The 16702-nt window shown below is 40.8% G+C and overlaps 3 protein-coding genes across 4 annotated transcripts; 1 reads left to right on the plus strand and 2 right to left on the minus strand.

Annotated features, from left to right (window-relative positions):
- Nucleotides 1-217: 217 nt before the first annotated feature.
- On the minus strand, nucleotides 218-4812 carry LOC104918042 (guanylate cyclase soluble subunit beta-2). The gene is made up of 15 exons (XM_019274289.2): nucleotides 4778-4812; nucleotides 4612-4685; nucleotides 4334-4428; nucleotides 4016-4176; nucleotides 3829-3928; nucleotides 3493-3704; nucleotides 3317-3389; nucleotides 3031-3134; nucleotides 2692-2908; nucleotides 2299-2619; nucleotides 2055-2203; nucleotides 1804-1950; nucleotides 1177-1331; nucleotides 879-1075; nucleotides 218-735 (listed from the first exon to the last, which is right to left on the minus strand). Exons 1-15 carry the CDS (start codon nucleotides 4778-4780, stop codon nucleotides 374-376), a joined length of 2370 nt encoding a protein of 789 aa, XP_019129834.2. The 5' UTR covers nucleotides 4781-4812; the 3' UTR covers nucleotides 218-373.
- Nucleotides 4813-5751: 939 nt separating this feature from the next.
- Nucleotides 5752-10371, minus strand: cep57 (centrosomal protein 57). The gene is made up of 11 exons (XM_010729657.3): nucleotides 10083-10371; nucleotides 9585-9768; nucleotides 9096-9296; nucleotides 8885-9006; nucleotides 8665-8793; nucleotides 8102-8179; nucleotides 7856-7951; nucleotides 7494-7574; nucleotides 7172-7392; nucleotides 6952-7096; nucleotides 5752-6858 (listed from the first exon to the last, which is right to left on the minus strand). Exons 1-11 carry the CDS (start codon nucleotides 10131-10133, stop codon nucleotides 6673-6675), a joined length of 1494 nt encoding a protein of 497 aa, XP_010727959.3. The 5' UTR covers nucleotides 10134-10371; the 3' UTR covers nucleotides 5752-6672.
- Nucleotides 10372-10558: 187 nt separating this feature from the next.
- On the plus strand, nucleotides 10559-16235 carry mre11a (MRE11 homolog A, double strand break repair nuclease). Of its 2 annotated transcripts, none has more exons than XM_019274425.2 (20): nucleotides 10559-10667; nucleotides 11069-11131; nucleotides 11256-11388; nucleotides 11479-11639; nucleotides 11739-11826; nucleotides 11934-12075; nucleotides 12207-12321; nucleotides 12643-12828; nucleotides 12930-13101; nucleotides 13217-13297; nucleotides 13389-13518; nucleotides 13608-13708; nucleotides 13810-13980; nucleotides 14068-14127; nucleotides 14214-14385; nucleotides 15172-15258; nucleotides 15439-15503; nucleotides 15627-15688; nucleotides 15805-15910; nucleotides 16133-16235. In XM_019274425.2, the coding sequence occupies exons 2-20, from the start codon at nucleotides 11112-11114 to the stop codon at nucleotides 16172-16174; spliced, it is 2094 nt and encodes a 697-aa protein (XP_019129970.1). In that variant the 5' UTR covers nucleotides 10559-10667; nucleotides 11069-11111; the 3' UTR covers nucleotides 16175-16235. The 2 variants fall into 2 exon arrangements, with proteins under 2 accessions (XP_019129970.1, XP_019129978.1); XM_019274433.2 differs by lacking the exon at nucleotides 10559-10667 and adding an exon at nucleotides 10680-10749.
- Nucleotides 16236-16702: the final 467 nt, after the last annotated feature.

Below are 16702 nucleotides of genomic sequence, written 5' to 3' on the forward strand. Positions count from 1 at the left end.
GGCACACACAGATAAGCATGTTGATTTTCTTCACTATATTCCATGAAAACAAATGAAAAGTCACTTAGATGAACATTTTTATTTTCTCCGCTCATAAGATTTATTGGGAGGCAATCACTGTCAGGGCGAATGCATTTATTATTTAGTATTTAAGACAGACACATGAGCTACAAGCAAAAGCATAAACTTTAATATATTTCTGCTGCATTCAAAGATTCATATATTTGCTCAAGGGAAAGAGAAAATGCAGATGCTAGACAGTGCGGGTGAAATACTTAACAAAAAAAACTTCTGTTTAACTCTCAGTGGTACATGTTACATTGAACCTTGTTTGATAAATAATTTATAGTCAATTCAGCAAGTAATTACCAGTTCACAGCACCACGCAGAGCCTGGTTCGGGTATGTTTGTTTTGATTGTTGGTTTCCACAGCACCGGTAATCAACTGCTGTTCTTTTGTGTCCACATTGCGGTCACGTTCTATGCCATCAATATGTTCCTCTGTGTGTTTGACTTCTGTTTGGCCAAATTCACCTCCATCTTTTAACTGGTCTAGAGCTCCACCCTCTGATTGATCATCGGTGTGCAGGCTTCCATAGCTCTCTGAGTCCCGGGGCTTGATGGTTGGGCAGGTCTGGGGTTCAGACATATGTGATGATGACGGGGGTTCACTCAGGCTGTCTCCATATTTCATAGGGATCAGGCTAAGGTCATCCCTGCGCTGCCTCTGAAGAGCTACAGTATAGACGAAAAACATGAGTGAGAGAGGGAAAGAAATGTATCGCTGATAAAGACTGCAGGACGTTTAAAAAACAAACATCTGCTTCAATTGTGCACCAATTTAAAGGATCAATTGAGAATTCAGACAACACACAGACCTAATCTATAGAGGCCTGGCTGATCGCTCATCTGGCTGTCCTGCTGTCCGGCCCCAGCCTCTAGGTCTGAGACACCCATAATCCGCTGCTCGCTGACTCCAAAGTTCCTCTCAAGAAAGTAAGTGGTCATCCTGCCTTTCCCCTTTACCTCGATCTCTCCTCGCTTCTGAATAACATAGCATTTATTCTTCAGGGCTCTATGAAATGTGGATAGAGGATATGAAAATCAGAAAGAAGGCATCACAGGGTTTGTGGTACAACTCAAAAAGTGTTCATGCATGAATATGAGCGTCCTCACTGGTAGACATCTGGGCTCAAATGGATCTTGTCAGGGAGGCCGTGACTCTCCATGCGCGATGCAGTGTTGACTGTGTCTCCAAACAGACAGTAGCGTGGCATCTTCTCCCCAACTACGCCTGCTAGTACAGGACCACTGTGGAGACCCACACGGATCTACAGAAATACAACAGAAGAGAACAAAACACACGAATACAGCATTTGCAATAAAATAGTATAAATAGTAAATGTACTTGTTATGACTTCTAGGGATTTTGGATCACTGGATTTCATTTGTAAGCAGTACTTTAATTGTAGTTGGTCAATGGAGCTAATTTTAACAATTTCATATGATGTTTGGTAGTTTAATCTGCAATAGTTATATTATATATTATAATATAAGATGTTGTTGCATGTATAATTATAATCTGCAAAGAATCTGGTGACCACAGCTGTCAAATAAATGTAATAGAGTAAAAGTATAATATCTCCCTCTGAGATGTGGTGGAGCTGAAGTATAAAGCATCATAAAATTGAAATACAATCAGAAATTCCTCAAGTTTGTATTCAAGTACAATACGTGAGTAAATGTACTTAGTTACTTTCCACCACTGTGTATTTGACAAATGCAGTACAAACATTACTGCACCTGAATAGGCCCTCCTGTCACAGGGTTAATAACCTCCTTGGCAGCCAAGATCATACCCAGGGCAAAGTTGGCCACCCTCTCAGCATGGCTGGAGACAGGTATGGGCACCCCACCCACCACCATATAGGCGTCTCCTATGGTCTCTACCTGGGAAAATAATAGTTAATCTATGATTAAAAAAAACACTATTTGTCGCTCCACCGTTGAGGTAAAAAATAACATCTGTGTCAAATAAAATCTGTTGTCTGTACCTTATAAACATTGTGCACAGTTGTGAGCCGGTCAAATCGGAGGTACATGGAGTTAAGCATAAGGACAATTTGGATTGGTTCACACAGGGAGCAGATGTTAGTGAAGGTCACCACGTCACTGAACAGTATGGTGCACTCTTTAAATTCTCCTATAGAAGATACAAACACATTAAGGAGTCTCATTAGCCACAGTCAAACACCCAAACACTTTATATTATAGAATATTTATGGAATATTTATTAACCTGCTTCTACTGTCTTGCCCTCCTTCAGCTGGTTGGCTACATGTTTGGGCAGCATGGCATACAGCAAGTTCTCCGTCTTCCTCCTCTCCTCCTCCAGGTGCTGAGACAGCAGGCGGAGCTCCTCTTTCTTTCTCTCCAACTGATTTGACAGCTCCATTTCAGCCAGTCGCTGCTGATTGAGAAGGATGAGGTCGCGGGTGACGTCATGGGGTGCGATGTCGGAAATGTGCATTTCCCTCTCCTCCAGCTCTTGAAGACTTCTCAGTAGAGGAGAGGCTTGATAGAGCATGCAGTCCAAAGAGGGCATCCAGATCATCTGACCTGCATGGAGCAAATATAAATTCTTATATTTGCTTATGGTAGACAATCTATAGTTTTTAGTTTGTCCTCTACCTCTGAGCTGCAGCATGGGCCTGTCCCTCCATGTTTCAGGCATCATGTCCCTGCGTGTCTGCAGGACAAAGTGGCTGTTGATGAACTTCCTGATGCTGGAGATGGTGAAGGTGACTTCAGGATGCACAATGCTGAAGTAAAGGTCCAGATGGATGCTCATCGTCTGGAGTCCGGGGACAATCCTCTGGAGGTTCACCCCTGCCTGGTGCACCACCAGCTACCTCAGACACCATCAGGATCACCCCAGTTAATTTATTATAATCCGGTTAGTCATGAATTGCAGATTTCAGACATGGGAATTCACAAAGCTCTTCTAATACACAGTAGAAAATACTGCACCTGCTCATCGAAGACTATGTGGAAAGGAAAAGCATGGCAGAAAGTCTTCAGATCAATGTTAAGGGTTGTGGGGTATACTGGCTGAAAACCCCTCAACAGTTTGCCTGTTAGGTTAGACAAAGGGTATAACTTCAAACAAAGACACGTGTATGCTACAGGTACCTACATGCAACTCCTGTTGGTGGTCTTGGGTACAGTTTATTAAACTTTCAGGTTCTGCCTATGTCTCTGACTGGTGGCTCAACCAAGAATTGATTGAGTGTGTTTATGGGTGTCTGCATTATACCTTTCCCAAGGCAAACCAGGCCTCTTATTGTATCCCAGTGACTCCTGCGCATAGGGTAACCAATAGTGGACCTCTTTTGATGAGGGGGCTGAGGACACAGTAATATCATGTTTATTTTTATGGCTTATTTTTTCCACAGTAGCTCTTAGCCTCTACAGAGTGTATATGTAGCTAACCTCTTTAGTCCAAATTATGTTTGCATTACTTCGGTTAGACAAAGGCTCGAGGGATTGTGTTTTACTGGACCGAGTGTCCACAGCCGGCCACTGTGTCACCAGGAAAACCACATGCTCCTTCTTCCCAGTTCTCTCCAGCTCTTCTAGCTGGCTGACGATCTCCATCGTTATCTCACTGTTGAAAAAATCTTTAGCAACAGCTCCAATAATACCTGCAAAAAGAGAATCGTGTAACGATCGATTTCATTGATCAAATAGTGGCAAAAAATATGAGACTAATGCAAAAAGGCCATAGTTAAAAGTGGCATTTATTCTTAAGGAAGAGTTTTTAATTACCAGGAACAATGTGGCAGAGTCCTCTGCGGTCTGAATAATAGTGGAGAAGCATGGTACCATCAGTGTTTTTCTCCACCCGAAATGATGGTGCATTCATTTCCTGCAAGAATGAAGCAATGAATCATAACATAACAGTTTGTCTTCTCCATAAAGAAAAAGCCCACATGAATTGGCATGAATCGGGCACCTTGTATGAGAGGGTGAGGTAGCTATGAAGTGCATCCAGATTCTCAGTGAATTCAAATAAATTTCCTCCCAGAGTCCGCAGCATGTGATCATAGCCTGAGCGTTTGCAAAACTCAAAGAAATATTCTCCAAACTGCTTCAAGACAACTTCTGGCTTCACTCCTGCCAAAAAAAATAGAAATAAAAATAAATAAATAAAATAAAAATCTGTATAATATATGACAGCTAAATTATTTATCTTGATTTAGTTTTCATTAAAAACTGATTTTCTGATTATGAATGCTGAAACTAAACATGAACACATCTGGTAATAATATACCTAGAAGCTTGCAGGCTTCTGCTACCAGCTGCATGGTGATTTCATCTTTATAGACTTCATATGTCAGGAATGTATCCTGGACTCCAGCTTCATCCCTGCACATGATGGTGATGGTTTGGAGAAGAGAGTATATTTATTGTTTATGTACTAATGATAAAGAAGATAAAAACTGAAAAAGACTTATTCATTATTGACTACACAAAATCAACAGGAATGATTTTTTTTAAGAAAGCCTTGAAACAAATCTGTAAATACAGTAAATATGAATATTCTTTTACCTGAGCTTGACCCACGTCTCCTCGCCAAACTTTTCAACTACCAGAGATTTCAAACAGGTGTTGATAAATCCATACTGTCGAGGACAAATTGCACTCATGTAAAAACGTGTTGCTGTGAAGGAAACGAGCTAGGCAATTTACAAAGAAAACTGGAAAAGAAGCATACCATATCTTTGAGCAGCTTAAACCATTTTTATCCTTCAGAGTCCAGAGTCCATCCTCGTCACATCGCTCACTCCGTACTCAAGTTCACTTATGCAGGAGAGCCAACGCTTCAGGCTGCAGCTGTGTGGAGACTGACAGTCTGCAGTGTCCACACACAGACAGACAGACTGCAGCACGAAATCTGTTTCTGGCTGGAGAAGCGCATATTTCACCTCATGATAAATACAGGTAAATATAATATCATTTCTTATTTTGTTGCACAGATACTTACATTTTTTTTAAGGCTGCATGTTGCTGTTCTTTTATTAGCTACAGTTTATGTGACACTAAAAATCTTTCCTGATTCTGTTAAATACTAAAGGATACTAGCTCTCTTAAATCTTGGAATAAATATGTATGGGTCATTTGATGTACCAGAACCCATACAGTTTTATTTATTTATTGTGCAAATGTACGTGCAAACTCTGATTCATTATTTGTGTTTAGTTTTTGTAAATTCAAACTTTCTTGTCTAGAAAAGACCATTCCAGAGGAGCATTATTTAAAAAATAACTTTTCTTTACATTAATAGTTTATTTAATGTGTAGAGGAAGTATAAAAAGTGATTTTTCATTATTTTGTTTTAGTGAATTAAATTACAGTTTGCTTTAAGGTATGTAGCTAAATTTAGTCTAAAATTATGTAATGAAGCAGAAAAGTCTTAAAATTGTGATAAAACATTTGCAGATAATTTGTTTTGAGGTCCTTATGATCTTATTCAGGTCTGGTGTGGATTGACGTCAGCTGTACCAGCATCAAAGGTGGATAAGACAGGTCTGTCAAAGAGGAGAGACAGCAGGGGACAGGTACAAGGGCACAGTGGATCATATGTCCACAAATATAACCAAGTACTGTGCCAAGCTTGTTTGCCAACGCAAAAAACTGATGCATTTGTCATTAAAACAAATCCAAATAAATAAAAACACCACTGTAGTTATAGGCAAGCAAATACTTTATTTCTCAACGGAATGTGTTTTCACTCAGAAATGTGACCCATGATTATTAAAGAAATATCAAAATCCAAATACGTATATTTGTAGAAATAATTACAAATATTCTGATCAAAACAAACAACACATGTGCGCATACACACATACTGAGTCTGCAAATATGACCCATCAATCAAGCAGATTCTGCCACTTTAATCAAACAAAGCACAGTACATTTCTTTTAGGTCCTTCAGCACATTATTAGGCTACTCACACTGCAGAAATCTACCTACCACTGGCTCTTGCATCCACTTTATGAATTTTTAGAATCTGTCATGCAAACCCAGGAATGTTTTAGCACCGTGAGATTTTGGCTTCTTGAAAAAAACAAATAAAACAAAACTAGGAATATTTTTTTTTATTTTCTGAGACTCATTTCAGTCCAGTTTGTCCATTTTTGTTTTGTTTATATATATATAAATATCAGCACAATTTGAGCTCTGGTTATGAACTTTAATGCCCTCTGCTGGTAAAAGACTTGAACATCAAAATAAATATCAAAGAGTCCAGGTCGATGTTTGAGTTAATATGCTCCAGAGTTTCTTTAAAGAATAAGTCAATTATCATTTAAAGCCCTCTCTTTTTTTATAAGTCATAAATCATGTGACACTAAGGTGACTAATCAGACAACAAACCGACCATATTTTGATAAAAATGCACTTTGGGTGCACTGGTAGACAAAACTCAGGTCTGATTTAAAAGAATCTTTTCTTCAGATGTGTCGCAATGTTTTTAATACAGTAAAAAAAAACATTTTTCTCTTGTGTAGTCAGTCAGTAGCTGTGTTGATGGTGAAACAATGGTCAAAGGTAGGTAGATAGCACCAATGAGACGAAACTAACGTGCTGTGTTCATGTCCTGGTGGGTTTCAGGTCCGTAATGAGGTCTGCAGAGCCTTCATGTCTCTCAGCAGCCTCAGGTTCCTCTTGCTTCGCTCTCCTGGTCTCACTTTGACTACTCCAGCAGAGCGACCTCTGGTGGACACTGTGGTAGTCACTTTCACCTCACTTCCACTGTTGGGCCTGTAATTAGCCTCTTTTCTTAACTTCTTTATCTAAAAGGAAAGACGAGAAAGAGTAAAGGACTAGAGTGATTTTGCTTATGCAGTGTGGTTGTGTGTGAGCTGTGTTTTGGGGTGAGAACTTACCTGTGTTTTGTGTTTGTAGAGTTTACTGATCTGCTCTCCTTTCCTCTCCATTTTCAGCAGCAGTCTCTCCTGCTCTGACTGAAGTTCTTTTCTTTCCTGTTCAGAAACACTGTCCTCCACCTGCCTCATCAACTCATCCTGCTCCCTGCAATCAGACACACAGAATAACATTTAACACTATTTTAAACTCCTCATAGAGCTCAGACGCAGCTACACTCACAAGCTCATGAGTCGCAGCTCCTCCTGTAGTGCTTGCAGTAGTTCGGATAGCTCCTCCTCACTTGTGGAGGAGGAGGATGAGGAGGTGTCTGAATGCCTGGGACTACCCGTCTCATAGCCGTTAGAGAGGACACGGCTGTTGCAGAGGTGTGGCTGGTGTCGCTTCAGGAGAGACAAAACTGACTGGACGTTTGCACGGACTGAGTGGCTGCAGCCTACTGACTGAAAGTCAGCAAGGAGGAGAGAAGAGAGAGCCAGTGTAAAAGAAGTGCAGCATTAAAAACTAATATTTTATTCCACAAATCCATGCACGTCCATATTACCGTTCCAGCAACAAAAGGTACATCTCTAAGGCTCAGTCTATAGTGTGGCTGTGTGTAGGACGACTGCTGTGGTGAAGATTTCTGGAAGGAAAAAATAAACATAAACACTAGTAAGATCCACAGGAAAACGCTAATGTGGGAGCATAAAGTATGAATACCCCCAAAAAATATTAATTTCATAAAGACACCAAGCAGAGAAACGCACATCAACACTGAACACGTCATTCACAGATGTACTAACACTGCAGAGAAGCAGTCAACTGCAGCCGTCTTATCACACTGGTTGAAACATTTACTTATGAAGAGGGAAAGAAACAGTGCTCACAAAAATCCTGAACCACCCCTGTAAAAAAAATCCTTACCTTTAAATTGGACCTCCTCTCTTTGGACTGTCTGGTTGACAGGCGAGGTGACACTGAGTTCAGCAGTATCCTATTGGCCTCCAAACCTGTCTGTAGCTAAGGAAGACACACAAGAAAATGTGACATTTAGCAAAAAGCATACAGTATTCAGAACAATAGACTAAGTTTATGAAGTATAAGACACATTACAAGCTGTCAATAGTGAGTGCGAGGAAGAAAATAGTAGTAGTAATAAAGCTTTATTACCTGATTGGCCTTATCCTGGACCAGCTTTCTCTGGTGCTCCTCCTCCTGTAGTTTTATCTCCAGCTGCCTAATCTTCATCTGACATATTCAGACACACAATCATCATGACTGTAGTAATAATAATAGTAAACATAATAAGGCTTCCAACATTTGAATTTGGTTTGTGACCCTTTAAAGACTTTTAGAACTATTCAGTATCTACTTGGGTTCCCTTGTTTATGGCCTCCACGTGGACATAAGTTGTGGTCAGCTTATGAGTGAGTTAAGATTGTAAGAAATGTAAAGAAATTCTAATAATAATACAATATATAATATACTATAATATAATAATAAAATATGTTTTACTATGTTATCTTATTCCTTTAATTAAAGTGTGACCCCCTATGATGCATCTTGGATGTCTTTTTGATTTACAGAAATGATTAATCATTGTTTTTTTGTGTTATTTGCAGACAGGCATGCTGTGAGGAAGCTTGAGGAATGGGTGTCATTTGGTCTGCGTAGAAATTTACAATTTAGGGCAGTAACTACTCTAACTGACATTTCACTGCGTCTGTGTGTACCTCGGCGTTGTTTTGCGTGCGTGTCAGCCGAAGATACTCCTGCTCCAGTCGCTCCAGCTTGTCCAACTGGGCATGCTCAGACACTGTGTCACACTGTTGATCAGCTGACTTGGCCGTCTCCATGGTAACCTGAAAATACAGTCAACAATTAATACGTTCATTAATACAGTTATACAGAATCCAGTCACACGCAGGAGTCTGTGAGGAACACTGGGCTAACCTGCTGTTTGAGCAGGCTGGTCTTATCTGCCTTGGCATTACGCAACATCCTCCTCATGTGATCCAGCTGTCGCTCAAGCTTCACACAGCGAGACTCCGCAGCAGCCAGGTGTGTGATCAGCACTGTAGGGAAGAACAATTAGAGACACTGTAAGACACGAGGAGCGACAATGAATAACATCGGCTAAGGCATCTTATTCGTACGCACACACCTTGATTGCAGTTGGACTGGCTACTTATCTCTCCTTCGGCATTGGCCTTATCATTAAAGAGTCTCTGTGTGACTTTATCGCCCTGCAGATGTGTGCGTGATGAATCTTTCCCCATAGTGTGCAGACTGAGCTCCGTATGTCCTTTCTCCAACTCCAACCTCCGGATCTTTTCCTGCAGGTTCCTTAAGGCAGATAGGATCGCTACACACACACACACACACACACATGTGATACATATGATCAAACATATTGAGTGCATAATTAAAATCATAGTGTAATAAGATAACAGGACAGGAACTCAGAGGGGATCATGTAAAAGAATGAATAGATGTCAGTGCAGCCCGAGACATCCAAGTAGTGCGGCATCATGTTGCATGTTGTACATGCTGTAACCATGGAGCTCTTGAAACACCCGCAATACCTGAATGGAAACTTTGTAAAGGGAATGAGAGAGAAACACACACACACAGATGCACAAATTAAAGTTACCTGCACTGCTGGTCTCTGGGAGAGCCTTACTGGGTGATGATGGGCGATATGACAGATGTGTGCGTGTTTGAGGCTTGTGATGCACAAGAGAGTTGATGAAGGGACGGTGAACAGGGTACTCTTTATAAGATGGGAGTGAAAGGGTGTCAGACACTACTCCACTGGGTGCTGGTGGACAAAGCTCCTGCAGAGAAACAGAGCTAAATGTTGAACTTCATCCATAATATCTGGAGAATATTGGACATTTTCATCTCACAATGAGCAAAAACAGGCAAAATAAGATGCAGGAATATGAGCTAAACCCTTAAAGGCACTCTCTAACGTCACAGCATGATGTTTGTCTTTGCCTAACACTTAAAAAGTGAAACTTCTAGATCTTGCAACATCAGCTGATCTGAGTTGTAGCAACTGCTGCTAGGTAGCTTTTCGTGCAGTAACTTAGCTCTGTGGCTAATACATACTCTTCGTTTTAAGTTAAAATAAGTTAAGTAAAGCTACCTTCTCCCGCGTAGCATCAGCTGCTTGTGATGTTTTTGACAGAGTGTCCATTGAAATGCAGCCAGTCCAGCCCAGCTTTGGGTTTAAAAACCAGGCAGTAAAATATGCAAATGACGCCGCCGCTAGTTTAAAGTAAAGCTACAGCGAAGCACTTTTTTTTTTTTTGTTACGCCTGACAGTTTGGTAGCTAACCGCTGTTTTGTTTTTTTGTTTTGTTTTAGAGCTTCCAGTGCTAACATGGCTCGTGAAAAGAAAACATCACTTGTCAAGCCACACACACAATACAGGGTTTCTGAAGGGTTTGTCTGATGTTAATCACAAGACACCCCGTCAGGCGGTGCCCGTGTACACGTTAACGTTAAATTTGAGGCACCGGCGCGCGTTTTTAAGCAAAACAAACGTACTCCAAGTTGCTCACCGGAAATGTAGTTTTTCCTCCGCGGCGTGTGAACAGTTCAGAACGGCGACGCTTCGGAATGAAACTACAATAACTGTGAGGCACCTGCGAGGGGGGCGTGGAGAGCGTTTGCAAGACTTGCCGGGATTTTTACGGCAACTTTGACCAATTCTGGGACAGCAGAGGAGGTGGGTAATGTTTCTCCCACGTTGTAGCTTATATCGTGTGCAACAAATAGTGTTTACCAAACGTTTAATGGGAAAATTAATTGTAAGTTAGACCCAACCAATATGTAAACACGAGCTAGCTATCGCACGATAACGGGCACTTAATGGTTTTCTAGTAAAGTGAAAGTTAACGTTAATTTAACGTAATACTCTCGCAATAACGTAAATTACAATTAATTCACAAGCTACTGTCAGCTACGACTCCACGCACTGATTATTAGTTGGCTATCTATGATATTATATATAATAATGTGCTTAAACCGTGACCCTACTTTTATAAACATGCCGTAGTTTACTGTCTTTACTGTGGTAACATAGCACTGTGATGTCAGTCACATACTCACTTCTGTAATTTTCCTCAGGGAAGCCTTTTGTTGACGACCTGTGAGGTGTACACAGACCATCATGTCCTCGCCGAACACCTTGTGAGTCTGTTTATTATAACTTTAAACATTATATAATGATCTCCCATTCAATAATGTTTATATCCAGGTAATTTACATGTGTATGACTCTAGTCTCAGTGTATTGTGTGTGTTTTTTTTTCTAGGGATGACGAGGACACCTTCAAGATCTTGCTCGCTACAGATGTTCACCTGGGCTACCTTGAGAAGGATGCTATCCGTGGCAGTGACTCCTATAACACACTGGATGAGATCCTGAAATGTGCCAAGACAAATCAAGTATATGAACATCGATAGATGTATATATTCATGTATATCAATGTCTGCTCGAATGTACATCCCCAAAACTCGCTTGTTGCTCGTTTGCAGGTAGATCTCATCCTGCTTGGCGGTGATTTGTTCCATGACAACAAGCCGTCGCGCCGATGCCTCCACACATGCATCACTATGTTAAGACAGTACTGCATGGGAGACTCTCCGATACAGTTCAACATTATCAGTGACCAGACTGTCAACTTCAACACCACCCAGTCAGTTCTGCTGTGTTTGTGTACTCTTCTCAAAACATTGTCTTCTTGTTGAATGAATGCTGTATTAATGTTGTTATTCATGTTGTTGATGTGTTGCAGGTTCCCCTGGGTTAACTATCAGGATGAAAACCTCAACATCTCTATTCCCGTATTCAGCATTCACGGTAACCACGATGACCCAACCGGGGTGAGTTGTCTCCCGGATAAAAGAAAATTTATTAGACACAACAAAAGATGATCTTTTGTTCCTCTGTTGTTTGTTTTAAATGTCACGGCTACTTTAATTTCCTCTAGGCTGAAGGTTTGTGTGCGTTAGATCTGCTGAGTGCTTCTGGACTCGTCAATCACTTTGGTCACTCCAACTCAGTGGAGAGGATTGAGATTAGTCCCATCCTCATGCAGAAAGGCAACACCAAGCTGGCCTTATATGGTCTTGGTAAGTGTGTGTGTGTGTGTGTGTGTGTGTGTGTGTAATCTTTATCAACATTCCACAAATTAATACGAATTAATATAAATAGGACTGTTGTTTCATTCTTAATTGTGTGTGTGTGTGTGTGTGTACTGTAGGCTCCATCCCAGATGAACGTCTGTACAGGATGTTTGTCAACAACCAGGTAACGATGCTTCGACCAAAAGAAGATCAAGATGATTGGTTTAATCTCTTCGCCATCCACCAGAACAGGTATGAGCATGCTCAGCTGCACATTTTTGTCGCACTCTAGTTAATAATAAAAACATTAGAAATCTTTGTAATTAAAAGTCTGTTATATTGTATGCTTCTGTGTTTGGAGAGAAGCTGTAATATTCTGGCAGTGTTTTTTTTTTAAGAGGGTGAATAATAGGTTGGCATGTTTTCCTTGCATTGGGATTAACAAATCCTCCTGCATTATCTCACAAAGCCAGGCCTAGTTTGTTGTTTAAGGATTTAAACTGCTTTATTCTTCAATATAAATCCCATTTGTTTAAGTTGTAATGTATTTCTGTCTGTATTTTTTTTGTCTAGGAGTAAGCATGGACCCACTAACTACATTCCTGAACAATTCCTGGATGACTTTCTTGACTTGGTGGTGTGGGGTCACGAGCATGAGTGTTTGATAACGCCAACCAGAAATGAACAGCAGCTCTTCTACGTGACACAGCCTGGCAGCTCTGTAGCCACTTCCCTGTCCCCTGGAGAGGCCACAAAGAAGTACAAATAGACACATAAACACACAGTGAATGATCTCTCAGTCTCCATATTCTGTGAGTGTGTTTTGAAGTAGCCAAACTACTCTGTTTGTGTGGATCTAGGCACATAGGGCTGCTGAGGGTGAAAGGAAAAAGGATGAACCTTGAAAAGATCCCCTTAAAGACGGTGCGTCAGTTCTTCATCCAGGATGTCGTGCTGGCTGACTATGAAGACCTCTTCACACCTGAAACACCCCAGGTCACAAAGAAGGTGGAGAACTTGTGCTATGCAAAGGTAATGCTTGCAACACCAACAAACATACATAGCCAGTCTTAAACCTGTTGTTCATCGCACCCTTCTGGACCTTTGCCTGTCCCCTTACATCTTTATCTCTTGTGTCATTCTCTAGGTCACAGAGATGTTAGAAGAAGCTGAAAGAGAAAGACTTGGCTGTCCGCTCACACCAGAGAAGCCTCTTATTCGCCTGAGGGTAAGATGGACACACTTTTAGGATGTGCACACACACACACACTTCATATTCACACTACATTTCAATTCATCCTCTTTATTGCCTTCCCCAGGTGGACTACAGTGGAGGCTTTGATACTTTTAACACTTCTCGCTTCAGCCAGAAGTTTGTGGACCGCGTGGCCAACCCGAAGGACATCATTCACTTTCTCAGACGCCGTGAGCAAAAGGAAAATATCAAAGGTCTGACACAGAGTAAATACATAGCTATTGATCTGCATAACACTTAATTGAGCGATGTACAATATTGTTCTGATCTTTGTGCTTTTCAGATGAGGTCAAAGTTGACTACGGCACACTGTTAAAAAACACACCAGCTGAGGGGCTGAGGGTAGAAGACATGGTTAAAAAGTACTTTGAGGCCGCTGAGCAGGTACCGTGCACATCTGGATTCACGCTCACAAACCTACAGGGTGTCAAAATTATTATTATTTTCATCTGCTGTGTATTCTGTGTGTGTGCATATCTTCACAGACTGTGCAGCTGTCCCTTCTGACCGAGCAGGGCATGGGGAAAGCCATTCAGGAGTTTGTAGATAAAGATGAGAAAGACGCCATTGAGGAGCTAATTACTTATCAGTTAGAGAAGACACAGCGCCACCTCCAGGCCAGAGGAGTAACCACAGAGCAGGATATAGTCACAGAGGTAAGGGGGTGGGGCTGGCATGGGAAGTAGGGCAGATGAAGCTGATGTCATATGACATTTTAAGAGTGAGTGTTTTTACATTTTCAGATCAAGCGATTCAGAGACTCCAAAAAGAACACAACCGAGGAAGAGAATGAAATCAAAGAAGTGAGTGTAAAATGAATGTACACAAGCCCAAAATGTTGTTTTGTTTGTTGTATTTAACTGTGTGTACTTTATCTTCTCATTCTCAGGCTATCAACAGAGCCAGAGCTCATCGTCTGGAGCGTGGCGGTGACCCTGAAGACCTGGATATATCCGATGAGCTTGCTATGGACTCTGACGAAGGCTCAGTCCAAATGCCTCCTCCCACACGAGGCAGAGGGCGAGGAGGCAGAGGGCGAGGTGGCCGTGGAAGAGGAAGAGGTGAGTTATTGTGTTTGTCTATCTGTCACGAATAGAAGTGAAAATAAAGCGAGAGAGATAGATAGATGTTCAAAAGGTTTATTCAGGAATGTAGGCATAGTGCAAGGCGGGGTCACAGAGCAAATACACCACTTAGTGCCAGTTTAAGTGGCAGTTTAAATAAAACAAACATACTTTGCATGACTGCTAGACTACTGTACAAGAACGATGCAGAACCAATGTTAATGCTTTTTGCGAAGACCGGATAATTGCAAAGGAAATAAGATACATAAGTTAAACAGAATCTACTGTATGATCAGGTAATTTAAGTTTAGGTCATTTAAGAACTTGAAGCCTCACCTTAAACTTCTTTTATAATGTACAATTACAGTGACGCATTCGTTGACAAAGAAATTCTTAGATCTCACGCTTTCCCAGCTGTTTTTTTTTTTACAGATAAAAATGTGTGAGAAAAGTCACATCAGATCTAAATATCTCAGAAATTAAAATGTGCAACAGCCACTCCTCTTGAATTTCACCAGAGAGAGATCAAAAGACCAAGTGACATGCTTTCTCTATTGAAAATTTGGCTTATGAGTGTGGGGGAAAGTCTATTACCAAGCAAAGCTCAGCCCATACTCAAAGTCAGCACTTCCTACAGCTGCATCAAAATAAAACCCTTCCAGAGATCCTGTATAGGATTATGGAGGAAAGTATATATGTATATGTATACATGTATATATCAAAGTTGGACTGTATATCATGATGTCGTGCATTGCATCATAAATCGCTCATTTGTACGTCCAGGTGCAGCTGCCTCTGAACCAAAGCCGGCCGGTCGGGGCCGTTCTCAGAAATCTTCAGCAGCAACCCAAAGCAAAAGCATTTTACAAGGTAGGAGAGTGTGTGAATGTGATGGTATAAAGACAACAAGGTGCCAGACCGAGGAAAGCACCAAAATCTTGTATTTTATCAGTATATGAATCTGTTTGCCAGCATCTTTAAGTTTATTTCTTACATTTACTTTGACTTCTCCTAAATCGCTTTTTTTATTTTTTATACCTCATTCTCCAGCATTTCAAGCTACATCCCAGAGATTATCTCGGACTGCAGCCACCCCATCTTACACAGCAGATGAAGTAAATCAAGTGACAACACAGACATGCGCACACACAGTAAACACACAAACATCTCCCTATTTTTAATATTTATTCAGACTCTACCATTTACCAACCATGCTTCTTATCTTTATCACTCCTCAGATGACAATTGATGACTCAGATGAAGACATACCTGTAGTGAAAGCTGCCCGACCCCCTGCAAGGTTGGTTTGTTTTGATCTACAGTTATGTAGTCCAGTCTGTTATAAATAGCCACATATATTCAAAACTACTGTTTGTTTGTTTTTAATAAATGTGAATTTCCACTTGTTTACCACAGACCAGCATCATCATCATCATCATCCTCATCCTTCACTAAGTACGGCTCTCAGAGCCAGAGCCAGTCATCTAGAGGAGTTGCATTTGATGACAGTGATGATGATGAGGTAAGAAGAGGCCAGAGAAAGATATTTAGCATTTGTGTAGAATGTTAGTGGCTACTAAAATGTAGGGATTAAGTGGGATTACTGTTTAACCATATCATTTTCTAAGAAATTAGTGTTTCTAGCATGTTAAAAGTGTTTACCATTTTATATCTGCTTGCCTAAAATGAACTTTTGTTAACTTTACAGTTTTTCCTGACCATCTTTTTTTCTTCCTGATTACAGGATAACCCATTCAAAGGCCCCAGCCGTGGTGCACGGAGATAACCCCATCATCATTTCATCTATTATGTAACACTTTTTCATGTTGTTGATTTTCAAAAAAAAATTATTTGGATAGCTGTTTGTTGTTCTGCATGTTTCAGTCTAATGTTGACGAGAGATAATGAAGTTGATCAGCTGCTGTGTTTAGTGTAAAACTATCCAATCAGTCAGTTCTGGTGAAAGGGGAAAGTGGCTTTCAAATTTTCAGAAGATTGTATGTGTTCACAACCTCTGACCATCTAAACACACCAAATGGTGGAGCACATCTGCTAGTACATCAACATTAATCCTTGTTGGGTTTTGCTGTTGGCTTTCTAGTCGTCTGATATTCAGGAAATAATAAATGTCGTTTCATATATAATGAACTGTCTCTTTGGCTATGTGGCTGAAAAGTCAAAGAAATAACATTTTGTTGACACGCAGAGAATTACAACTTCACACCACAGGGGGGCGGTATAATACGGTTGAAGCTGCTGAGTGACAGTGGAAGAATCCTGTTAACATGGAGTCAAAAACTTGCAGGTGTTTTGC

The sequence above is a fragment of the Larimichthys crocea genome, chromosome VII (assembly GCF_000972845.2).
Source record: "Larimichthys crocea isolate SSNF chromosome VII, L_crocea_2.0, whole genome shotgun sequence".
In the NCBI taxonomy this organism is placed as follows: domain Eukaryota; kingdom Metazoa; phylum Chordata; class Actinopteri; family Sciaenidae; genus Larimichthys; species Larimichthys crocea.